This window comes from Anas acuta, chromosome 11 (assembly GCF_963932015.1).
Source record: "Anas acuta chromosome 11, bAnaAcu1.1, whole genome shotgun sequence".
NCBI classification, from domain to species: Eukaryota; Metazoa; Chordata; class Aves; order Anseriformes; family Anatidae; genus Anas; species Anas acuta.
Window position 1 is genome coordinate 3992809 of NC_088989.1, and position 27160 is coordinate 4019968.

At 40.9% G+C, this 27160-nt stretch overlaps 1 protein-coding gene and 1 long non-coding RNA gene across 4 annotated transcripts in view; one reads left to right on the forward strand and one right to left on the reverse strand.

The window, feature by feature from the left end:
- PDZRN3 (PDZ domain containing ring finger 3) overlaps window positions 1–27160 on the forward strand; it is a 129875-nt gene that overhangs the window by 95515 nt on the left and 7200 nt on the right. For 2 of the 3 annotated variants that reach the window (XM_068694042.1, XM_068694041.1), the window contains exons 4-5: window positions 19327–19577; window positions 21711–21798. In XM_068694042.1, the coding sequence (XP_068550143.1) occupies window positions 19327–19577; window positions 21711–21798 (339 nt within the window). Of the gene's footprint in view, window positions 1–5452; window positions 5726–19326; window positions 19578–21710; window positions 21799–27160 lie in introns of those variants that run through there. The other variant, XM_068694043.1, reaches the window with a different exon arrangement.
- The window catches only part of LOC137862237 (uncharacterized), an 87315-nt gene continuing 62500 nt past the window's right edge, over window positions 2346–27160 (reverse strand). The window contains exons 3-4 of the long non-coding RNA XR_011100120.1: window positions 14736–14868; window positions 2346–3345 (exon numbers count right to left, since the gene is read on the reverse strand). This is a non-coding gene — a long non-coding RNA (uncharacterized lncRNA). The remainder of the gene's footprint in view (window positions 3346–14735; window positions 14869–27160) is intronic.

Sequence of the window (27160 nt, forward strand, 5' to 3'; positions counted from 1 at the left end):
ATTTGTTCAGTCTCTGTCCTCAGTAGTTAAAACCCTGTTTCACCCACTCCCAACGCTGTGTGACTGTAAATCCAGCATGTACATCTCTGGTTTAGGGATCGTCTTTTATCTTAATCGTTGACCAAGACCTCTTGGCACTGCAGTAACAGACACTCAGACAGGCAGTCCCCAGGAGGAGGAGTTTTGTAGTCCACAGGTCAGCTCTTAGCATCCTCATTCTCTCCATCACAAGGTCTCAGTGGCATATTAAACAGTTATTTACCCTGTTCTGACCTCATCATTTCTGCTTCATGAAAGACTGAATTAACACGGTAGCGTTCTCATATGTGCTGGCCTTGAAGTGCTTACAGTGATGTTGCTCTGATTTTTCTGTAACGTTCCTGTTTTTCTCAAGTGGCATGAATTAAGAAGATATCAGACTCTTTAAAGAGCTTAGAGGACAGAACAGTTCTTTCAATGGTTTAACAATAAATATCATTTCATTTAAGTTACTTCTGAGAATTGGAACTCTTTCAGAGAAGCTAAGTGGAGCAAATAAGGATCTCAAGACATCAACATTAACTGATGGGAATAAAGCCAACGTTTTACATTTGCTTTCACATCCTCTCTTGTGGTATGTTTTAGTTTAAATATTTTGGCTCCAGTCTTGAAGCTTCCAGTGCACAGGCAGATTGCTCTGCCCATATGCAAAACGGTGCAGAACTGAGATCTTTTTGCTATTACATTTTGAGTATGTATTCAATTTTTGTGCCTGCACAATGCCATAGAAAATCCTAGTCTGCTTTCAAGTATTCAACAAAGGACTTTTTAGAAAGGTGTTTTTAAAGTAGAGCCACATTAATTAAATGTAGTATTAAGAATCACACACTTCACAGCTATCAGTGGATTGTGGTATTTAAAATTTGCAAATAAACATAGGGAAACAGAACTTCAACACATTCTCAACAAAAAGGCACTCAAGCCATAGAGGCAACCCAGTGGCTATAATTAAAAAGCACCCTGAAACACTTTGAAAAATTCCAGATACTTGCTTTAAAGTCCAGTTGTGTAGTACAAACAGTTTTCTTTCACACCACCCTATGTAATCAGAATCTGTACAGTTTCCTGACTTCTGTTTATGTAACACGCGAATGCGAGAATTATTTATAAAGTCACAGCTGCTCTCTTTCCTAGCCTTTGCTTCTCTCAAGTCTTAAATATTTGTAAAAATAAGAAAAGTAATTAAAGTATTGATACATTTAGCAAACACTTCCACAATCACACTGCTTAAATAGGGATCATTTGTTGAAACAGAATTTGCTAAGTATATGTACAAAAACACAACGTTAAATAGTTACTACATGCTAACAAAGCCAACTCGCATTTAAAGAAACAAAATAAACAATGCCAAACCATTACTAATATTGCAGTCAACCGCTCAAACATTAGGAACTCCCAGAACTGAGTGCAACGGTTTGGTGTTTGCCCAGATCTGGGGAGTAGCTATGTGCCATCTGCTCCTCGCACAAAGGACGTGAGTTTATTCTTGCTGGTGGGAACTGCTGTCTAGGAGCCAGCACTTGGCAGCGTAAGTCCTTACCCTTGAAAAGCTGGCAGAGAGTGCTTTTTAGCCTTTGAGTTCCCTCATAATGTTCCCCTCCAGGGTGCCGGTCCCCTGTGGGCGCTTTATTTCCCTCTTTATTCTGATTCACCAACCCGTGCAGACAGAGCACCTCGAGTGCACAGGCTTTGTGCGTTCCCTTTACCTGCCAACACCTGACAGGCTTAATTAAAAAATAAATCAAACATTTAAGTAGCAAAATTTAAACTCGGTTTGTAGTTATGAGCTGAGGGATTGTAGGTTGCAGCTAAGAAGAAGACAAAAAGCAAACCGGGTCTGTGTGCTGACAGGATTCCCTCCCAGCCGCCACCCGCACCCTGTTGAGGACACCCCGCTGCTCCCACTGGGCCAGGCGCTCGGGATGCTTGCTGTCTCCAGTTCCTTGGAAACTGGCCCTTGGACACCAAAGCGAATGCCTGATAGTTGGAGCCAGGTATCTTGGTAAAAAGGATTTTGCGGCGCTGGTCACATGTAATCAGTCAGGGAGCAAGTAATCTAGATAAATGCTAATGAAAGCTCTTCCTGGCACCCTGTGCATTCAGAGGCTATTTACCATTGTTCCTAGTCAGCTGCCTTGCTAACTTCCCATTCAGTCTGGGTTGCTCGGGTTCAGCTGGGACCACTGTAATATTTACATGATATGTGATATAAGACGTCCCCTCTGCAGCCCCATTTTGTTAAGCTCATTATCTGTGGCACACTGGCGAGACCACACATGACACATCGTTAACGCAGGTGACAGATCCAGTGACAGGCTGCCTTATCCGGACAAACCGAAGGAGGCCAGTTTACCTCCACCACATACAGCACGTGTTCAATGGTTTTCTGTAACCCCCAGAAATGCCTGGGTATGTGTGTGTGTCATAAAGCACCTGCACCCACCTTGTGCAGTTCAGGTGGCTCTGTCAGGCTGCCTGAATCCAGCCGTGAGGGACACCAAAAAGATCTTTTTGGTTTTGGTGTCAGCTCCTGAACCTCACAAAGAGCAATTAGGAAAGGGAACAGCAGTGCCAGGGCCTCTTCGTACCTCCTGGCGTTTCCTATAGAGTTGGTTCATCATAGAAGTCTCATAGAAGTTAAACTGAAAAGTTGTAGCAGCTTTTTACCCAGAACATGCACAGTGTGGCAGCTGAAAAGCTGACCAAATTTAGCAGCTTTCAACAAGGACAACACAAACCATCCCTGTGCCAGGCTTCAAGTTCTTGTTTCAAGTTACACCGATACTAAAACCTTCTCAAAGGAAACGTATCCAGAATTTCTTAACATGGGCAGGCAGTGTATTTCTTTCTGTACTCTTACTCTTGGAAATGACTAAAGCACTACGGCTGAAGCAAAAATCTGCCTTGGCCAATGCCCAGAATAGAAGTTTTCAGCCCAAATGCTAGAAGTTTGGCAAAGTACCATAAAAAACTAGGCTATACTAACATGAGGCAGTGCCACAGTTTCTGCCTATGAGATGAACAGAGAAACATGAATTAGATTTCGATAATGAAAAACATCTTTGTTGAGCTAAATGCTGGCCTGACTGTCAGGCTGGCTTATTTACCAGAGCAACAGTGCAACAAAGCCAGCCACACCACTGAGCCACCCTGCTTGCTGCTCAGCAGTGTGCTTGCTCTGCTAGCTGAAGAACCCGAAGCATCACTTACAGGGGAGAGCTCCGCTCGGTCATCAAAACAGTCTTCTGCTGGACTTGCTCTCCTGGCCTGATGTACAGATTATCTTTTCAAATCAGATGAATCTTTCTGCAAACAGATTATTACTGGTCTCAGTGGCATTTACTAGATACAATGGAACATTATCTCTTACAGCCCATTACATCACCACAGAGAAATAATAAACGAGTGCATTTCAATTGAAATTGCAATTGAGATATCATGCATGTTTGTTTTATTTCTTAACATATCCAGCTGCGTGCTGTTTCTGAGAAAAACTCCTGACTGAACCCAGCCTCCCGAACTAAAGTTTAATATTTAAATAGCAACTAGTGTTTAAGAAGAAACAAAATAGCATTAAAAAAAAAAAAGAAAAAAACATAGGCAACATCTTTGAAAATTTGACCTTAAGTTACTTTATCAAATTGCATAACCAAAAGTTATCTAATCAAAGCCATAAACATCTTTACAATTATGCTAGGGTCCTTGTTTTCTTAATTCAGTTATCATTATTTTTTCTGCTTTTAGGGAGCGCTAATTCCCTTTTGCAGGAGCCTTCCAGTTTGAAATTCTCAGCTGCTGGCTGTCGACCAACTTTGAAAAGCCCTTAGTATGTAGCTGAATAGAAGTATATCTAACAGCAAAACCCTGAACCTTTCTGCAGCACAGAGGGCCAGCAGTAGGATCTGGGCAGTCTCTGTCTTGCTCTAACCCTAGAAGTTATCACAGCAGGAACCTCGAGTGAGAAGCATCCCAGTCACAGCACAGGGCTAGAGTCCTTAGCTGCTTTCTGATGTTTCCCTTCTTTGTTTCCCTGAGGTGGGAAGGCACCAAACACATTCTAGAGTTCAAGGGTGTCTAGGATCCTTCCTGGCACAGTCTCTAGCTGGTCACATCTAGCATAGCCTAAACTGCATTTCAGTAGCTGATCATTTCAATGCAAACTGTGAGTGAGTACCATTGTGGCAATGGCTGGGTATCCTACAGCAAGATACCTCCGGATCGTTGGGACAAAAAGCTGAACGTGTCCTCACACAAAATCTCCACTGTCATTTATAGAAATCTGCTGAGCCAACAGTCAGAAACCAGGTAGACAACCACAGTCTGAGATCCAGGCCCTCTGCCATAAACACCCATGTCTGAATTTACACTCTTTGTCTCATTCTTGTGCTATTGTGGCTTCATCTTCATAGCAGAATAGATCGAAATAAGGATTATAAAAATGCACGCTTTCTGAATGTTTAAACAATTTGAAAGAGTATAGTCCATCCGACTCATATCACAATGCAGTGTTTCCTACAGACTGGGAAATATCCATAAAGCTTACACTTGTGGGTACTTTTCTAGTTCGTTAGGCAGTTCGCTGCTCTTTTATCCTTTTACATCTATGGCACCATTTTAATGAGGATCGAAGCACTCAAATACTGAACAGTCACACACACCACACTTATTGTCTATCTTTTTTATAATCTGGTAATATTTAGATATTTAATCAAACAAATAATATGCACACCTGTCATTTACACTATTCAGATAGAGAAAGCAGCATGAATGGCCATTTTTCAGTTGGTATAAATTTACTCTAAAGCTAACCTGTAACTATTAATCTAAGGCTCTCTTTTTTTCTTCTGTATCCACATACATCCCCCAGTAACATCTCTATTGCTGTGTAGCGAAGTCCTAAAGCTGTGCATAGGCTTTAGGGATAGAGATGGCCTTTCTGTGTTGTTTGGTAAATTCCTAGTTCAGTCAGCTCCTGCTATAAAACTGAGCCTCTCAGATGCCACCACAGCATGAGAGAAAAATAAATGCTACTGGGCATATTCAACTCTGCCACAGCCACTGCCGAGCTCTGTGCTGTTGGATTCATTGCATTGTGACTTACATTTAAAACGTACTTCTAGTCTGCTTAAATATGTTAAGAATTATCCTGAGGGACCATGGTAAAATGTAGTCATGTTTATTTGTAATTGCTACAAAATGGTTTACAAAATTGTTAGTGTCTTTTATTATGCCTGCTACTGAAGCACTTGCCTGTTAATTAGAGAAATTTCAGCTGTCATAGTTGGCAATTATAGCTTCTGTATCACTGTCTGTTATGAATAGTCAATGAGAGCTGATTAATATGCATGAGGAGCAGTATATAGCGTGCGCACTGGAGCACAGCACGGCAGCCGGAGTGGAGCAGCAGAGGGAGTGTTGTGTACTGCCAGGGAAGAGGGAAAGCTCTAAAGAAAAGAGCACAGTTGCTCTGCAGCACCCTGTGCGATAGCACTGTGAACTGTTCCAGGCCAGCCGACTCACCTGGGTGTTCCAAAGGATTTCTGCATGCATGCTTGTTAACAGATTTCTGTGGCTGCCCTGCTGAATAAGGAAGATTATTTCTGCCACTTGTTTAAACATGGGATGCAGTTTGTGCACTCTACAGAAGCAAGAAGAACAGTACAAATTACTGTATGAAGTTTGTCAGGTAAAGCATTAGATTTCATTTCTAAAAGCAAATGTTCTCTGTTAGGCTTGTGAGCCCTGTTGATGACAGGAAAAATGGAATAGCAAAAATTGCTTATACAAATGGTAATGAAAGTGTCTGTTGCCTTATTTGATGTGTGTGAGATAATTATCATGTTTTTACCTTCCCATTTACACTTGCAGAACATCAAATATGTAAATGCATGCTATTATATGTCAAACTTCACAGAACTTTGTGGCATGAAATAGGACACTGTGCTTTATTTCTCTAGCATGCATTAGTAAAATTTCTTGACAAGGGTCATGGCTTGGTCACACACTCTTTGAACAAGTCAGGAAAGACATGGGCAATGATTAATGCTCAAAAGGTTTTGTCTCTGTTTACAAGTACACACAGACACTTTCTGTGCGATGCCTTCATTCGGTGCTGAATCCAGTCTTTAAGTGACTGCTCCTGTCAATGTAAGTTTTTATGTCCAGTTCTTGCACCTTGGTGTGCAGAAATATCAGCTAACAGATAGCTAGAATTGACAGCAGATTAAAACCAATACCCTGCAGATCCTATCTGGGTGGTCCTCTGGGGACCCAGGAGTTGGACTTGATGATCCTTGTGGGTCCCTTCCAACTTGGGATAATCTGTGATTCTGTGATTAAGCATCTAATAACTTTTCAAAAAATGTGATAACACCAACTTCTGTTACAAAAAACCCATTTCCTATCTTTCTGTGTTCCTTTCTGTCTCTGAAATTCCTTGTTCTGTCACATCTAAATATAATTTTGACCCCAAAAGCGTGATGGAACCAAGTAAAGTGACGGCCAGGTATTTAAGGGACATATGCTTACTGATCTGACATAAACATAGGCAGGTAGTAAACCTCTGAAAACTGAAGCAAGTTGAAACACTCCAGACAAACAGAAAACTCCCAGCTCTCTCACATTGTACTTTACTACTTCGCCATTCCTAATGTGGGTTAGAGAGTGTGACAGTCACCAAGTGACACGAGGGCTGATGCGGGTGACACGTCCCGGTGCTGTCATGTTTTCCGCTTGCCGGCAGAGGGTATTGCTCAGCGTCGCAGCACAGCAAAACCCAGGGCTCCTCGCTGTGCTACCTGCGTTTGATCACAGATCCTGATGTCACTGACAACACCGTGAATAATATATGTGTTTTGTGTGTAATGCTAGTAGGGAAGTGATTAAATTTTAAACACGCAGTTTTGATCTAATTCCCAGTCGCTCACCCAAAGGACACTTGGGGCTTTGTGGAAGGGAAAAAAAAAACTTGCGAGAACAAATCGGAAGACACGCTTACTGTCATTTCTATTTATACTGACTCACTTCCACTTGCTAAGCTGCTATGCATGTGACGATGGCAAGAATTTGAGAGAGAGATAATCAGATTTCTTGGACATGGCTCCGTACTGAGAACGGGCTTCAGATGCTGCCCACAATAGCAGACTTGGTGCCAGTTAGCGTTTGTGTGAGCCTTCCGTTCGCATCCTGCTGCGGCTGCTGGAATAGTCACTTATCCCCCAAGGTCACCAAGTTTTCCTGCAGTCTGGGTTTGATGACTATCAGTGAATCACATTCAGAAGTGCAACGACCAGAGCAGACAGCGACAGTAACAAATTATGAATATTTTAATTGTTTAGGAAGCTTGCACAATTTCTGTTGCAAAATGAAGGAAGCAGGGAACCTTTGGAAGTTACTAACATCTCCCAACAGATGCAGGGCATCATTCTTTAAATGCATGCCCTTAAAATCCATCGCAGGAACAGTCCTAGTGATATTTGAGATGACAAAACTATCCGGTGCTGACTGCAAGTGCAGCTCCCTGGCAGGAGTTTGGATTTAGAAACCAACCTGCAAAGTCCTGCAGCCTCGTTTGTGCAGGGGGGGTGGCTCAGTGCACAGCAGCAGCAATTAACGTTAGTCAAGAGAGAGAGAGACCCTTGGGGAAACGTGGTCGGAGTACCCTCAGCTCCCACAGAAGTGAAAGGTGCATGTAATCCTATAAAATCAGGATTTCTAACATAGTAAAATCTGAATTATTTAAGACTATAATCCCTGATTATTCCAGAATACAAATTATTGTGCAAAATTACTTTAACAGCATACTACTTTGATTTCTCTGTCTCACAGAATAGGTGGGAGGGAATGCTATAGCTTAGGGACTATGTCCAGATAATTAAATGTCACTGGAGCTACAGAAAGCATCCTCATACAACTTAAGAACAATCAGTAAAAATTTAATGGTAAAGGAGATGAAGCATCGTCCTCATTTAAAATAACAGGATATAAGAGATGAAAGTTTTAAAACATGTTAGCAGCAATAAATACCTCTTACAATAGGTTTTACTTCATATCATCCACGTAACCCTAATGTCATGGGATAAGCTGACATTGCCATTCCGGAGAAAACTAAAAGAAGCTTTTTTCCAAGTCTGATGTAGACAAAATTTACATAATTTGGTTTTAGGAAATATTGAGCATTGTTACAGATAAATCCTCTTAGCCTTATTTTTAAAAGGTTAATGACTGCGAGGTGTAGGAATTCAGAAAACACTTGCAAGAATTAATAATAGTACATAACTGCACTTTCTCTATTAGGCCAAGAGCTTTAGTGTGGCTGGGAAAATAATGCTTCAATAAATTACAATTCCAGAAGGTCTGGTACGTCTGGCTCCGTAAGTCCTCATAACAGAGAGCACAAAGAGGATCAAATATACCAGGGCTCAGGCTTTATCCCTTCCTCATCCATAGATAATTCAAAGAGATCCTCTTCATTAAGGGCTTTGGCACATTGCCTACAATTTCTTTTTGGGCTGCTGTGAGCTTAATGATGCAGAACAATGGTCTTCCCTCTTGTTGAACACATACCTTATTGGACCTTTAATCACATAATAAAAAGCAAATTAAGACACCTAGTCATTAAAGGCTATTGTAGCCGTGCATATCAATGCTTTGTATCGCGAATACAAAGGGGACTGGGGCAGCTTGGATTCCTGGAGCAGAACAGTGTCACTGCGCTGTGCGTGTATCAGCGACGTATCCGCAGGTTCACTTCCCAGCTGCATGCAGCATGTGAAGTGAAGTAACTATGTGCCACTAGAGTTTGGTTTTCTAGTTAAATGGGAATTTTCTTCTGAACATTTTTAAGTTTGTGAAAATAGACAAGGGGGGAGAATTTTCTTAAGAGTGAAACCATGAAGCTCAGAAGCTGTTTGAGACCAGTTTTCTTTCCAGTTGGCTTTTCTCAATGTCTCTAATTTGGATACAAACAGCAGAAATAAGGGGTGTTCCCTTTGTAGGGAAATTCCTTGGGGAACAGGAAGTAATCCCACTGAAGGAAATTTACAGAAGAGTGAGTCATCTGAGGCAGAGCTTTAGAGTTTGTAAAATAAAAAATAGTGATTAGGACCTCTGTTTTCTGAGTACCTATTTCACCCTAAGCATGCATTTACACACAGTCTGGGAGGTAAACACACAGTGAAACCATTTCCTAAATAAGTACCTGATATTTCCAAGTGTAAGGACATAGGATTTTAACTCACATGCCTCTATTTGGACAGGCAGTGTCTAAAGATGTTCCCTGAGATTTAAGATGATGGAGCTCATCCAGGTCTTAGGGTGGGAAGATACCATAAAAACATCAAAACTGAGACTTCCAGCTGAGAAATCATGGGTTAAGTGAGCACAGTGACCAAATCCTTCCTCCAGGCTGTCCCTCCAGAATAAGGATAGAAACACTGGCAGGAAACAAGCTCACATTGCCACTGCCCTTGCTTCAAATGATCTGAGGTCAGAAGACTTCTGCCTCCGTGATTGTTGAGCTGGCACCTTCCACAAATACTAAAGTTCATATATAAATAAACAGTTGATGCAATGACCTTTTAGTGTTTCAGTAACTTGAAAGCTCTGCTCACATGCTCTTGGCCTGGCACAAATCTGAGACAAGTAAATGACAGCACTGGTAATAACAATAGCGGGCAAACTGGGTTTGTCCTTTAAACATGACTAAGATAGTATGTGGCCAAAGTAATATAAACACCAAGGTCAAATGGCTGTGCTAATGAGAAGATGGTAGTGATGAAGAAATAACCAACACCGTATTTCAGCAGCAGCTTCCAGCAGCAGCACTTGCAAGGAGACTTCCCTCAGCAGCACTAACACAAGGCGGTTGCACTGAGCTGTCACTGATGCAGCTCCCTTTGCCATTACAATTCCACTCACACACTTGGAATTGCAAAAATTAAACTAAAGCAATCAGTTGGTAAGAAAGACTGATTCAAGGACACAGTCTAACTAGACTTCAACCTCACTGAGCTATGATGTTATCCCAAATCAGAGCCAAACTGGAGCCTGCCAAAGCAACTACCCATCTCAAAGAAAATCCTAATAACAACTATAAGATTCAGGAAACACAAATAATTGCATCTGTGTATAGGCTCTTCACACCCTCAGATTTAATTGCACAGCCAGAGAAGTAGCCAGGCTACATTTCAGTAGTTTTCAACGCTAAAACTGAACTGGTTGCACCAACTGTAGTAAACTGGTCTACTTGAAATACACGGTATGGCTTCAAATACTTCTCATGTACACTTCTTGTACTGCAGCTGAAATTAAGGATAGTGTTGAAGTTATACTCTGTCACTTCGCTACCATTAAACTTGACCTCAATAACAGTTGTGAACCTATCACACTTACTTCAAAGTAGGCATGTGTTTGCTTAAACAAGATGTTAATTCCAAGGGCTTTGTTCTAGACAGGGTTTTCTACCGCTGAATTAGTTCAGCTGTAGAAAAACTCTGCTTGACAGACTGGAGACTCATAATCTTCAGAAAACTGCCCTTTAATGATTGTGGCGCCTGTCTGTGGCTCAGAAGTCCCCTTTCTTAATTAGACATTTACCAGAAACTGGCAATTGAAATTTTCCTCTTCACTTGACGATGAATAATGCAATGCCTCTGTTAGGATTTCTCTGGAAGATACTCTCTATTGCATATTAGAGGAATATTTTTATCATTAAAGGAACATAAACAAGATGCGATAAGAAATAAACAAAATGGCCTTATGGTCACCTGTGATATAAGTGGTGAATTTGACCTACTGTGCACCTGAAATGTCTTACTGCTTCATGATCTTCCTGAAATCTACTGTGCCTTTCTTCATTACATTTAGCAGATAAAATGCTTAACCACAGTGTAACTCTATTTGGATTTTTTTTATTATTATTAAGTGATAAATGATTGAAAAGATGGGTTTTGTAATGCTTTACACTTATACATCTGTTTAATGCTATGAAGCAGGTGGCAAGAAACCACAAGGGAGAAGGCACCAGGGACAATCATTCTGTGCCTTACTGTCACATGTCAGGCATGGGCTGGGAAAGAGGAAACATATGGAGTAATGAAAAAGTGCAGATTTAATAAATGTGTTTTGTTGTGTTCATTAATAATGAAACAAAAGGTCACGCTTCATTTTCACTAGGACAGTACAACTCTACATTTTTACAGAAATGGCACTGTTCATCTCAGAGACTGGAGGTAGGGCCAGCTAGTCCTCCTGAAGCAGTTGGCCATGTGGGCATTTGACAGGAGGGTGGCAGAATAAATAATGTAAAATATGCTTATATCTCACTGTCTATGTACATACACAACCCTTCAATAGTCTCCAAACAGTGACTATTGAAGCAAGGTGATAACTCTGGACACGGCCTTGGAGGTGATGGGACATATTCTCCACTGGCACAGGACCTGGGCACTTTCTGATTTCATTTCTAATTGCTGAAATTTCACCTGGCTTTACCCCGAGAATCCACCTTAGCTGTGTTCAGTAGCATTTTCCAAACAGCACCATCAGACTCCTTGGGAACACTTGAGAAATAAATGCTTCACAGAAAGGCAATCTGTACAGTCAGGCTAAAGCAATACTTGGCTTACGCATTTTCATGGATCATGTTCATTTACACTGACTGAATTAGACCTAACAGCACCATTTCTGAGAAATTTAGCATCCAAACATTAAAAGATCACAGCTGATAAGAAAGCCTTGTTGAATTTAGCAGACTTGCTTGCAGAGTGCAACAGAAGCCCTTGTACTTGACCTTACTGTAGCTGTATAACTGCTATCAGTTTTAACCAAATAAAGGAAAATTGAAGTGGTTTTCTTCCATACACCAGTAGCACACTACTGAAGTTCTAGTTCATGGTCAAGGAGCATGGACTGAAAGGGCAGAGATGAGTTGGTGTTGGTGGGAATTAAACCAACACTACAGCTTTGGAGGTTTGTGTTCCTCAGCTGAACGCACAGCCCTGCTTCTGGAGGCAGATGGCACAGGATCACAAAGCCTGCCCTGCAGACACCAGGTAGCCACTGAAAGAGCAGGTCCCCAGCTGCCCCCAGATGGATCTGTCACTCCTGCTGGGTTCCCAGAGAGCAGCACTGGGCATTTTTTCCATCTCATCCTGGCAGCAACTTCCATAACAAGATAAGCAACCTCAAGACAGCTCACTTCGGAGCTGTCCTCAAGTGCTCTTTGCCCTGTCTTACATCAGTGGGACATTCATGGAAGAAGGGAGGGGAGTGGGAGGATGGACTCAGGAGCTCCAAATGGTGAGCAGCAGTGCAGAAATGGGAACGCTGACAATTTGCATATCCTCAAGCAGGATGCCTTTAATTTCAGTGTGCAGGTTTTGGTTCTGGTGTACCCTGGTGACTTTGGGTAAAACACTGACTTGTTTTCTGTTTCATCTTCTCATCTGTACAATACTCCTTGTGACTTGTTGCTCAGAGCAGGCTCTCCAGAGGAGGCACTGTCTTTTGTTCTGTGCTTGCATATTCTGATACACTACTAAAATAATATTAGTGTTATTTTAAGGCCTAAGCTATATGCCAGCTTGCACTACTCTGATTTTAATTGAGGTATTTTGATTGCTACACTGTCAGCTGTTTTAGCAGTAGATGCTGGGTGGACATAGCAGGGGAAAGGTCCCTCCGAGTACACCTTACACCCTTCTCAAAGCACCCTCTACATGCCACTGTTGGGGAAAAGTTACTGGTCTGCAGGGACTTTTGACCCGATTCAGTAACACAGCTGGTTTCTTACATTACTCAGATATAGCTGAAATCTGTGCAACATTATAAGGTAATCAGATTAATGCTCTGATGCTATTTACTATCATTGTGCAATATACTTGGTGTACACCCATGTTGACTGCAGTTAGGTTGTGCTGGAATGACAGGAGACAACTCGGGACATCAGTCAGACACCTCTGGGTCTTGTACCTGCATGGGGACCCTTGTTATGGGAGTCTGTATTTTAAAGGTAAATACAGAAGCACACTTTTTTTTTTTTAAAGGAAATTCTCGTTCACAAAGAAGGTGCAATTCGCTGTACTAGACAAGTACACAGATGTAGGTTTTGCCTCCTGTGAAAGCACGCTTGAGGAGGAGGACAGCGTTTCCAAGTAACATCACTGCACAAGCACAGGTCTTTGAACATTTGCCCATGTTTGCCACAACCATGGGCAAATCTAGAAAATGAGCAAAAGTGGGTAAGTGCAGTCACTGAATTCTGCTCATTAGCAAGTCATGAGTATTTACGGCTGTCATTTGTCCCTCGCTCATAAATATAATTGATTGGCTCCCTCTGGGTCACGCGACTGAGACGGCAGAAAGAAGCATTAAAAAGGGAGGGCCTGTAAACTTGTCTCCATGTTTTATACTGACCAGGGATATTATGCCATGAACAGATAGGCAAAAGGTTGCATTTTTAATGGTGACAAGATACCTTAAAGTATTTCTGCCCTCATATAAGATCGTTTAACAAGATAAATGCATATGCAAGAAAAAAGGCTCCAAGTAAACTTTGTATCTAGAGAAAGTCCAAGAGTTTCAGACACCTCAGCATTGGTCTAAAACTGTTTTCACTGAAGCAACTGATAAAATTTCCCTGTGGTTTTATTTTGAGTTGTGATACATAGGAGCAGAGCCTGAGAATCCAACCAGAAGTGGGCACAGTTCAGTATGCAGTGTGCAGTACTGGTGCTGTAACATTAATTCGTAAATGTGCTAATTACTAACAGAGTAAAAATCCCTTTATTTCAATGGTCTTTTTCCCAAGATTTTCCATTTGGAAGTTAACAGTTTAGAGAACAAATGTATTCTGTACTCTTAAGTAAAGAATTTTTCTTTGGTCTTAACTATTTTGTCATGGATGGCTCACAAGGCAGAAGGGAAATGCACACACATGGAAACAGTCTATTACTAAACAATTCTTCTTTTTTTTTTTTTTTTGAAAAAGAGAGACTGTCAATATGAGGGAAATAAAAGAAGGATTAGATGGAGCCGCAAGAAGAATTAACCTATATTTTGAACCTTCCTTTTCCAATTCCTGAGGAAAAGGAGGTTTAGAAAATAGGCTTTTTGCTGCTCTAGTTTCTATAAAATCTTTAAAGTTCTGCTGCTTTTTCTTAATATGCAGACTTCTTAAGAACTTGCTAAAGAAGTGAATCAGACCATAAAGAGTGTTTTAAATGGAACACAGACGTCTGTAGCCTAACAGAACTAGCGTTTTTATAGTGCACTTCCCAAGGATTTGCATGAATTTCTACAAAGAAAAGCTGCTTACTCATTCTTAAGCAAAAAAGTTTTCCTCTGTGACATTTGTGAAGCAGAGAACCAACAAGCTGTACAATGCATACAAATGTTTGCCATTCATGACATTAAACCCATAAAAATCGGTCTAACTTGATGGATGGAAAAATACTTTTCTTTTACAGAAACCTTTCTAGTTTCTGTAGTATAACTCCAAAACCCAACAAACATTATACATTATTTAAGCAAGAATGAGGTACAAAATAATCATAAGTATGCCAGTAAACTCTTATACTAAGGGATTTTCTGGCTTTCTCACCTTTCAGTTAACTTCTACTTGCCAACGTCCAGAGCTACTTCATCTATGCTATTGTAACTGGTATTTGTACATGCTTGAGTGCAAGGCTCCTTACCTGCTTTCATTCAGTGTTCAGCCTCATTCCCCTCTGCAGATCTCTTTCTGGCATGGCCCTGTCCTGCAGCCCTCGCATTGTCTCTTTTGGTCTGCACAGCTCCCAGCCGCTCATGGCCATGGTGTCCTTGTGGCTGCAAGGGGGGAAACGGGGAATCATTTTCAAGAAAGTGTTACCTTAAACATGTGCAAATAACCCAGTGGTAAATAACCCAGTGTAAATAACCCAGTGGTGTAAATTCTATCACAGGGAAAGAAAAACAGCTGTTTTTTTCATAAGCATTATATTAGAAAGAAATAAAATAAGAATTGGTTGTCTATATTAACAAGAGGCACATTTTGATATACCTAGGAAGACCCTAGTTTATGTCTGCCATAACCAAGTAGCAATTAGCCTGCTTTACCCCCCCCAACAAAACAGCACCAGTGGCCATCTGTACTGTAGCATCCCGTACTCCACAAGAATGCTGTGTATGCATCCAACATCGGATGATGTGGGTTCATAAATCTTGCAGCTGACAAACTATTTAATAGGTAGTTACCCAAGCAACAGCGATTTGAAAACACTCAGGAATCCCCTTGGGTCTTACCAAGACTACAGCCAGCAAAGTCCTACTGCACACTACTGTGCGTTTATCTCCTCCAAGGTAGCATTCAAAATTTTCTAGCCTTTTTCATGGCTTTTAGAAGTCTGATCTTGAAGCATTGTTGCATTATACTTGTTGCTTTCACATCTCCTGTCACGTGCTGTTCTGATGTTTAGGGTACAGCCTCACAGTTAAGATCATCTGCTGCTTCTGGTTTGGGCCAGATATGGCATATTGACTTTTTTTTTTTCTCCCTTTTATGAATTACTGTTTGTTTTTTTATTGCAATTTACTTCTTGGAAATAGAAATTGATAAAAGCCCTATGACTGAAATGCGAGTTTCCAAAATCATTTCCATTTGTTTGGTTGGTGGGACATTTGTATTTGTGTCAGGTCTCCTCTGTTGCATCTTGTTTATCAGATCTCCCCTTCCTGATTACAAATATACATCATGTGTGCTGTAATGGACCTTGACAGCATTTTCCTTTACACTGTCAGACTTCTGCCATTCCTGTCGAATGCTGGTGGCTTACTTGGCTTTGTAACATTTTGCTTGTTTTGCTGTAGTACTTTGCTTCAGTCAGAGCCTAATGCATTGCAAAGGCAAAGCTCCCAGTGACTTTAGTGACCATCAAATCAAACTCCATGACTATTTTATTGTCATCCCAAGTATTGAAAGAAAACTTCTAGGAGATGCTGACCTTCCAGACAGGATTATGCCATGTGTACCTATAGATTTCTTGCTGCCTTTACAATGCAGATTTTAGCTAGCATGCCCTCTGCAGCCTACTGTTGTGCAGAGCAGTACAAAGTACAGCATACACTGTAAATGTTCTAGTGCATAATCATCACATAATTTCTATTTTAAAAAGTCTATCATCCCTTCCTTCTTCAGCTTGTAGTCTTAATTCTCATTATCTTTCTCTGTGTCTCACGCAGTTGTTGAGCCTACTGTCTGGCTCCACCACAAATTTCATCAAGGCCCATTCCTTACACTTGAGTTTAACTGCAGCTTTCTCCATATTCAATTTAATTCCAATGCAAAGAAGGCCCAAAAGCTAAGCATTTCAACATTTCAGACAAGTTAATTTATCCATCTTTTTTTTTGCCATGAAAGATCCCATTGTCTCTGTCACATGGCATGTAAGGTTCTTAAGAAATTATGCATATTTGTAGGTTTTTGGCAGTCTTCTGAAGCATTCATATGCATGGATTTTTTCCTTCTGTGTTATTTCAGATGTAACTATTTATAAGAGAGAATTTTGCTGAGTATAATTCAGCAGCATTAGGAATAACGTTTATGATTACAGAACCACTTTTTTAACAAAGTGAAACTGCACGGATATATTCATATATTCAGTGGCTTTTAAGCACCAGGAATAATGATTTGTCAATTGAAACAAATCTTCCGGATAGCAGCAAAACACCTTAATCGGTATGATCTCTTTGTTGAAGTTTCAGAACTCAAAAGTAACCATGAGGGCTAATTCCACACAGACATCAAAATCAGGCCACTGAGATACTTGTCATGATTGTTGTGCCACTAGAAATCGCATACCAACACCTCCTGCCTTTTCTGGACCAAAAAGCAACTTGGCCAGGTACACAGAAGCAGACTTGAGACTTACTAGTTTCCATTACCCAGGTTTTTAAGGACCTGTGCTTAAACAGTGTAATTTCCCTCCCACAAATCACTTTAAAACATGCTTCTCCATCACTGCTTCCTCTTCCATCACTCTCCATTCAGAACCCAAACAGCTAGGAGCACCAGCTCAGTGCAGCGACTACCTCTGGCAGTGTTAGCGCAGTTCTCGATACACCTGGTAGGTCAGCAGTCCACCACACTGGCAATGAATGCAGATGAAAACAAAAACCTGCAGAGTTAAAAGGATCCTACCCAGTCTGAGTTAAGAAATCAGTCTCTTTTATAAGGGATCCTCAGACTGACCAGAAACCATTTGTTGTGTGCATGGCTTCTGGCCAGCGAATTGCTCGCCAGCACGATGAGATGCTGCCATATATCACAGAAATACTTGGAAAGAGCTCTGGTAGTAACAATTTATGGTATAGTCCAACTACCGCCTCTTCCCTACATTATATCAATCTGATCTTGAAGTCTGACTATTTAAATAACAATCACATATGAAAGCACAAAGGCAATACCAGCCCTTGGATCTGCAGCAATGAAGTGTCCTAAGGATTCTTAACAGGCCTATACTAAAAGACACATAATCCAAGTCAATAGGAAATACCAGGGGATAACCTGGAAGCTATCCTTTGCATGATTTTACCAGCTTTTAACGTAAAGACATAGAAAGCAGCTCACATGAAAAGTTTCTTGCGCAAGAGTTATTCTTAGCACATTTCTGGAAAGCATTATGCTCGCTGCAATTTAGATTCTTTGCTTTGATTGCTTGTTGTATTTAGTTGTACCAAATAATTAGGATGCACACAGTAAAATGTGCTACATTTAATTTGTGGCAAATAATAAAACTGGAACCATAATCAGCATTTCCTTTTTCAAGACAAAACATTACGCTGAACTTAATTTTACAGCTGTACAAATTGTTTTAAAGTAATCTGCTCAATTGGGCAAGTTAATGATGTTTAATTTGACCAGGCCAAACTTTACATGCTGTGCATTACTGTGAGCGATTGCGGTCAATACAACTGTTTGTGCAATGCAAATGCAATGCTAACACCTCCCCTTCTCAGCTGGCTCAACAAAAAAAACCTGGTGTCATCGCCCCCCTAAGATAAACCAAAGATGACAGCATAATAAGTGTTACGTGCACAAGGTAATTCAGAAGGAATTTAGCCTTTTCAATCGATTCTGCACTCAAGTTAACCCTCTTTATTATTGCCCAGCTTCTTGCTGCAAGCGAAACATTAAGCATGGGCTAAATTCAGTTAGTGCACTGAGTAATGGTGCTCTGCAAGCAGTCCCACTTACTGTAATGGGACTAAACGTGGCAGAGCACGGTGTGAACTAAGTGCTCTCTGATACAAGCAAAGCTACCAGCAGCAGGATGTTTTGTTTAGAGTTTTAAATCGTATTCTAGAAGCTGGTGTGGTATAGTGCTCAGGACCTCTGTCTGGATCAGCAATCTGGATCTGGATCAGGAAAGATCTCTCTGCTTGCCAAGGATTTGCAGCTGTGACCCTGATCTGGGTTTTGGTGCAATGAACAGGACCTTCACTACTCCTTGGAGATATGAGTGGTCTGTGTTCAAATTCTCACCTCAGACCCCATCTTCCAGAGTCTGGCATGCCTAGCACTGGTACTTCTGGGTTGGGTCTCTCAGTTGTGTTTAGTAAAGGTCTTCTGCTTTGTGTAAGTGTTCATTCAACCAGGTAATGGAGGTAAGACCTGGGGATGGGAAACGGCCAAGCTACAGAGACAAAAAGTGATTCTGAAAAAGCATCCATGATTGGGTCTTTCTTATTTTTTCTATTGCCTATCTCAGTATGATGTCCAAGCCCACCCTTCAATGCAGGTTTTATTGTGATGATGCTGGGTACTTCTATCACATTTCATCTGAGAAGGTGTTTATCATACACTGGTACACATTGGTATCTAGCTCTGTAATTGCGATTCTTCTCCCAACAGTTCTGTAACGAGGTTAAATGATTTAAAAAATAATAATAATAGTAATTAATTTTTTTTAAAAGACAAATTACAGGAGAATCAAGAACTTGTTTTGTTTGAGAAAGGACTGAGGGATTTCTAATCTGCAAGAAACAAATGGGATGCCGGTCTGTACTTTAGCTAAAAGAGTGAGCCCAGTGAAATCTACCAATTAAAACAAAAAGCAGAGCACGGGATTTGTTACGTCATTCCTGCGACAAGGGAAAAAGAGATGCATAACATTGCATAAATAGTTCCTAGTACTTGCTGAATGTAAGCTTAGGTGAAGCTGAGCCTTTTAAACTATCAGGACTGACAAAGCTATCCTCCACTTGCTGACTGTTTCTCTCCATGTTCTGCTTTTTTCTCTCCTATAGGTCAATGGGAAGGATTTATCTAAGGCAACACATGAGCAGGCAGTGGAAGCCTTCAAAACCGCCAAGGAGCCCATTGTGGTGCAGGTCCTGAGGAGAACCCCACGCACCAAGATCTTCACTCCTCATGAGTCCCAGCTGGTCGATGTGGGCACGCAGACCGATATCACTTTTGAACACATCATGGCTCTAAGCAAGATGGGCTCACCTACACCACCGGTCTCTGTGCTGGACCCGTATCTCCTACCTGAAGAGTAAGTAACAGTTCATGAAGAACTTGAAAATCTTTGCATTCCTTAACGTGGCATGTTAGAAGTAGTGCACAAACTCACCTTTACTTGCTGGTGACCATGTACTCCCAGAAGTAGCCAGAATCCATACACCACTAAGCCATAACTCAAAGCATTTTCACTTTTTCTACACATTAACCAGCCATTACTCACATGAGTAATGCCACTGAGTCACAACACGGCCTCATAAAGCTCATTTTTTGTTGGCATTTGATGGATAAAGTTATTGCTTCTTGTAATTCCTCTCACTGCCTCTTTGGGTTGCTTATGTTTTAACTTTATTTTTTATGGCTGCCATAAATTGTGTAATGCTAAGAGTCGCTACATTCTGTTCCAGTGTATTAATTACTTTATTATAACCCTGCAGCGATGTTACTCAAATAAATTATTTTCTAGGACTAAAATTACTTACCAGTGCTGTCATGGATGTTTTAGAATCAAATTTTAATTATTGTTAATGGTAGCTTGATGCTTTTGTACGTACAAATAAAAATGACAATTATCTCCTGGCGCACACACACCACGCCCTCACATGCTGTTCCAGAGGAAAACAGCTCCCTGAGGAATCGATGCAAATTGCCTCTTGTCTTGCCACATACCTCCACAAAGTCAAAAGTAATTGAAAAGATTCTCAGCGTCTCAGTTGTTGTGCGTGGCAGCCTGTGAGCCGTGCACGTCCTGGCTCTGAACAGAGCCCCACCGGGAGCCTGAGCTGTGAGCAGCAGCACACAAACACCCCCCAGCACGCCCCTCCGGACATCGCTGTCAGTGCTCCGAGGAAATAGGATCTGACTACAAACAGGCACCGACCCTGTGCTGCTCCTGGGTGACTTTTATGGCATGTTAACATCCGCACGTTCAGCTGGGAGCTGAGCCTCTGTGTGCAGCGTGTATTCCTTTCATGACTCCCAGCGCTGATTACTTGAAAGGTGGTTCAATCACATCACTGCATTGCCACCTATTCCCAGCCCATTGAAAATTCAAGCACAGCTGCATGTATTAGTGGAAATGCTTGACAAATGGCTAGACTTGAGTGTGTTTGCAGAGAACAGGCAGTGCAGCTTAGGGCACTGTGGAGAGGACACTTATTCTTGGAGCACCTACCCTGCAGACCCCCAAAGATATATGCAGGAGGGGTTTTCAGTACCTCATCAGCTACCTGTGACTTTCCAGCTATGAAACCAAACACATTAGGAACATGGCAAACATTAATTCATGAGAAATCATTTAGGCTGCAACACGCGTGCATAATAGCAGCTCAGTCCTATCAAGTAGCTTCATATTGCCCCATAATCATTAGACACAGATTCCAACTGCTGGCCTCACTTTGAGCTCTAGGTGTTGGTCTTAACCACACAGCCTGCCTCACTGCCATCCCTCCATCCCAGGGCAGTCAGACAGCTTTTAAAGCACTCTCTTACCCTGCAAGTGCAAGCAAACAAAAAGTAATGCAGGTTTATGGAGTGTGCCTAAAGCTTCCTTAACGTTTCATGTCATTTTTTTCCAAATTCCATTTAAATAAATGTAGCCTGCATAGAGCAACTTGGGTGACTTAACCACTTAGCAGATGCTGTTACTTAAATAGCCTCACACTTACACAGAAGCATGTATCTAGTTAACAGAGAATTAAAAGGAGATATAAAATTGCAGCATATAAAAGAGAGATCACAAAAGAATTACACTGCTTAAACTTGCAAAGTGTAGATAGTGAAGCTGTCGGAGAGCTCAAGTTGTAAAAAGCATCACGCCAATAATGAATGGCAGCATGAAAAGAGTGGTGCATATTTAAGTACTATTTAAATCATTATGCACAGCCTGTTGCATTCAAGTCAATCAACAAATGCTGTTGATTTAAATCCAAATAGCTGGGTGGCAAATTATTTTTATAATACTTGGTTTGATACAATTTTGTCTCTTTAAGGCAAAGAAAAAATACCATGCAGGCAGGCAAGGATGATTCTGTGTGCATCTCTGCAACTTCTTGGTTTAGTTGTTAGTCTGTTTCATGACAACTTGCTATAAGCTTGGAAGGGATTATCCTAGCTAAGGTACTGAGTGCTATCCTAAAACATTTCTTCTTTTTTTTTTTTTTTCCAGCCATCCATCAGTGCATGAGTACTATGATCCAAATGACTACATGGGAGGAATTCATCAAGAAATGGACCGAGATGAGTTAGAACTGGAGGTACGTCATGTTTAGTAACCGCTTCATTTCCTGAAAGTTTAACATGTGCATGTCATGGTCTTTATATCTTCATGTAAGCGAAAAGACACTTTAAAGCAGTTTTTTGTAGTAACATTGCTCCTCGGTTACTTTGCAGACTGCAAACCATACTGATACCTTTAGCAATGTATTTAACTGTGTGCAGTGGAGCGCTGAGCCAGATCTTCAGCTAACAAACTAAAATAACAAATTCATTAATTCCATCAGTTAAATTCTGTAAAACTATGCAGATTTAGACTTTCCAAAAATCTCGAAGACTTTGCAAGTTTGCTGAATGGCAGGACCTATTCCACACACTCACAGTAAAAATGTGCGAGTTTCCCTTAAATATTCCCTAGCTGAGAAACATGTTCTTGATTAAACTATTTAGAAGTATTTTAAGTTTACAAGACAAGACCAGAATAGATCTGCCACTATCCTAACCTGTTCCTCCCTTTTTCATTACAAAAGTTACATAAGGATACGTATAAAACTATAGATAATAAAAGAACCAGACATGAAGACATGCAAGTTCATTTTCAGTTTTCTCGTTTTTAATTTTAATAACCTGTCCCCAGCCCTTCAGAGTACAACACACAAATTGTTGGCTTTAGCTCTGCAACTAGTGCTGCAACTTAAGCAGCACTGACCCACTGAGATGCTTTTAATTGTTTACAATAAATAACAGTAAAGTATCTCGTTACTTCTATATACTGCCAGCAATGTCTGATCCAGATAATGCATTCATGGTTATCAGTAAGTGAATGGTTTACTCCTAGCGCTTGCACTACTGATTTCTTAGATCCTGGTCCTGCTAAGGACGCTGTCAGAGTGAGTGATGCTGACCTATCTGTAGTCCTGTTTAAATCAGCAACACATTTATCAACACCTTCAATGAGAGCAAGGTTTGGTCATTCTATGAGCATAAAGTTGTTCCCTCCTGTAAAAATGTTTGCAGGATCAAGGCTTCAATCCTGACAAACAGTTTGCAAGCTGCCTTCAAATCTGGAGATCTGGTAGTAATTCATCTCTGTATACAAACCCAAATAGAAGTCAGGACAAAATCAACGTGCCAGTAAAACAAGCCCTGTTCAAGGCTTTCCTTTACAAACAAGTGCTTTTTTTTCCTTAAATAAAAACAAATACAATATAGATTTCAGTCTTAAGGGAAAATGCAGACCAAATTAGTATTTTCTGCCAGTGTCTTTTCAAAACCTATCTTTTAGGAAATTTAGTATTGTGGATAAATTGCATTGCCTCCATTAGAAGGTCAACTAGTTGAGCTGAAAACAGTTTAAACACACGCACTTCAGTAGCCAGACGTTAATATGGCTTAAACCACAACATTAATAATTTTGACATTGATATAGTACTTGATGGCAAAAGGTGATCAGCTCAGTAACACAGGGAGATGAACATTAGAAAAGTCTCTGTAGTCTAATAGTATTTCTTAAAAACCACTAAAGATTCTTGTTCAAATTGTAGCGACTATGATCAATGGTAAGGTCAAAGTGCTAACAGGGACTCAACTGGCTAGTTGCTTTTTGTTTGCCTTTTGATAGATATGCTTTGAAAGACCACAAAGGCACTGTTTCATTGACTGCAGCAGGAATGCCTAAAGTAAGAAAGCCATCAAGGCAGCCTTCTGGGTCTCTCTGTCCATAAAATGTGCTTTGAATTTAAATCAGAAACTCCTCATCTAAACTTATATGATCTACAACTGACTGGTTGGTGATTTGTACCGAGTAAACAAGACAAAAAACAGCGAAACACCCGAGTTCACAACAAGCTGCTAATGTAAATAGTCTGTAGGAAGGAATTTATGCTGGTAGTACTGCCAAGGCACCAAATTGTGTTCTCAGTTTTCTCTCAACATTTATCTTAAAACCGAGGACTCAGAGGTAACTGCCATATATTCCTTACTCCAAAAAAATAAATACTGTCTTTTTTTTTTCAAGTTTATATGCCACAAGGAAAGAAGGACTAAATCCTGAATTCTGTTCCATTTCTAGATTCTATTATAAATTAAAAGTACATTTGTTTTTCACAGAGGCCCAGCCAGAAGTCATTTTGGGTTCATAAAGGAAGAATAATATCACTCCAGGCTTCCCCAGCAGCATTATGCGCTAATATTTTTATTCCAACAAGCATGTGCCCTAAGTGAGGGCTTTCTCAGTGTGCTCATTTTCTGAGATTACGAAGAACATGCTAAATCAAGAAGGGGACTTGTCCTCTCACATCCGACTTGCTGCCTTCACCCCCCTGATACCCAAGCAGCCTATTGGTCCTATTTCCTTTCTGAGTAGAGAACTGATTCAATTCAAGACAAGATTTTTCCTTCTGCTGTAAAAGCGCCAGTTACCAAAAGAATCCCCCACACAGTACAAAAGGAAATAGTGGAATATTTATTTCTCTGCCATTCTTTCTTCGGTGAAACCTATTGATGAAAAGTAGGCCCTGTGGGCCAGGTATCTCAGAAGTCAGCACAGGAGAAAAAAAAATAAAAAATAAAATAAATAAATAAAAAGCTTTTTATAGAGAGAGACAAAAGGGCAAAGTACTTACTGTGCAAGCTTTGGACAATGCTTGCTGAATGTTTGAACTCTTTTTTTTTTTACCCATCATTGTCCACTCATTCCAATTTTCTACTGCTCATTTTTGCCTTGTTAGAGAAAAGACTTTGATTTTTATAAATTTATAGGAAGGCCATAATTTTAAATCATCAGTACAATAATTTAATAATCTGTTGCAAATGAAGGATCTTTTGAGTTTATAGAGGTTAATTTACTATTACCACTTACTCCTAATCTATTCTCCTGAGCAGTTGCAGGTATAATGTCACAGTGCACACTCATTTCTTCTTGCCTCACTACAAATGCCACATGGATTTCAGCAGCTAACTCCTCGAGCCCTCTTGGGCTGCATTTGATATACAGCTGAGAATCAAACAATTCTCCTGCACAAACTTGTTTTGGGAATAGCATACAAATATTTCTCTTGGACATCTCTCAAAATGTCCCTTTTACCTAATCTAAAGAAGCAGAAGATTTTAAGTGTACGTAGAAGTTAAATCATATGTGAAGTTTTTACATCAGTCGTATCAGCACAGCCCCTGCCACACTTTGTGCATTACCACCGTCGTCTGCTCATTAATTTCTGCAGATCGAGAGCGGGTGTCGACAAACGTCAGCGTATCCCTCCTGCGAGGTAGGTGGCTGATGCATTTCGTAGTGCAGTCAGGATCCTGTGCAGAGCTCACTATGATAGTTTTGGAGCCCCAGCAGAGCACTGATATTCCTTCATCTCATGCTGGATGGATGGCACAGCGGACTAACCTGACAGAGCAGGTGCTGAGCAGGGGCTTTGGACACAGCCCGGCCGCTGCTGTGCACGTGGTGCCTTCACCTGCAGCAGGAGCACATAAGGCTATGGGCTCACAGGATCAGGCCCTTGGGCTGTCCTGGAGCGCAACACCAAAGAGCGAAGAGTAAGAAATGGCAAGTCTGGTTACCCCTTCAACGGTCTTTGGGCCCACATTAATTCCTAGAGCTTAATTAATTCCTGGTACAATTACACAAGCTACCACGGTAGCTGTACTTGCAGATGCCAATTGTCTGTTCTAGTTTTCCCTTTCATGTATCCGTGCATTATACAAATTCCACTCTGAGCATGGGAAATAACCTTTCCTTTGAAGACTCTGGAGCTGATTCTTCAACTCCAACTGGAATTGCTCACTTTTATCTCTCAAATATTTCAAACCTTTATGATTATATTAAAACGCTATTGGCACAAAGACCTGGAGAAAGCAGCTGTTCCTACCTTCAAGTACACAAAATTATCATATTAGGGTAGTATCAAACCAAGTTATTCTGTTCCTACCCAAGGACTGTACCCAAGGGTAAGTATGTCAACGAATTGCTCATAAAAATTCAGGTTCTAAACACCTGCTCCAACAATTTTTTGTTTGCTTTAGTTTTTTGGTGCTTCATTTGTGAGCACGTTTTTAAAGCATGCGTGTCTTGATGCATTTCAAATGTAAACCCATACTTATTGTGTAATTATTATAACACTCTTCGTATTTGTGCACTGTTGGAAAAAACACCTGTTGTTTTCCAAAACATTCTGCAGGTAGGTATGAAATTAATAGCTTGCTCCATCCTCTCCAAGTGTTTGTGTTTAAGCAGGATCTGTTTCAATAACAACCAAAGCCACCATAACTTGTTTTTTTAGACACTACCACCACCAGTCTGACAAATGTCATAAAGAGCTACAGTGCTAGTTTCTTGCTATTTTTTCACTGTCATGCTTTCAAATGAGTAACCTATATAAAAATCTTCTTTAAGACCCAAAATCTTCTTGTTAAAGCATGCAGGAAGTAAAGGATTCTTTCTAGGCCTCAATTAGGCCCAACTCAACACACTCCTAACTCGTCCCTAATTCACACCACAGTTTCATCCAGAATAAACGCATTGATTGCAGTGGTACTCCCAGGGATTAAACACAACAACTGAGATCAGAATCGCTTTGTCAATCCACTTTGTCTCATCTTTTCTACTGAAGAGTTTTTAAACCTCCTCTCTAGAAAGCCCCAAAAGCTTTAGAAATCTGGAAGAAAAAAAAAAAAAAGCCTCACTATTAAAGCATTGTGTTCAAGCAGTAAGTAACAAAAGAGGGAGAAAAAGAGCAGCAGTTCACCATGGATACTATTGATTGAAACCATTTAAATACCATCTGAAATGTCACTGACATTTACAGCTACGTTTCTTGGAAAAAAAGAAATTACACATGTTGACAAGTAAATAACATGAGATTGCTGATCTTGGCAGCTGTCATCTAGACATGCCAATAAATTATTCATATCAGCTTGTTTTATTGTCTCGCCCCGTACAAATGGCACAGCTCGGGTCAAAACAGAAGAGACGTTCACAAATAATGAATCGTGTTATCGGGACTTCTCCGCTGCAGCAGAGGCCCAAGCACAAGTGCTCGGTGCCTCACAGTGCAGCAGGGTCTGGCCCCAGCAGGGATGGCCCCAGGCTCGCTCAGGGGCTGTGTCCCCTTTCTCAACACGTATCCATCTGCCCCCGCCTGCCTGGTCCCACTCCATCCCTTCCCAGCAATGCGTTCTGACGGGTATAAGGCACAACGTGGGGCCCTTCTCAAAGCTTTGGTCACTGCCAGGCAATCCTTAATGGGAATAAAAAACACTACTGCTCTTGCTTCAACTCCTCTACCTATGACAAACCATCCTTCTTCCCCGAGGAAGCATCCTGAGGACCGATGCAATAAGCTGGTTAAGTGTGCTGGGCTCCCAAGGGTCCTTAGGGTACCAGGATGTCCCTCC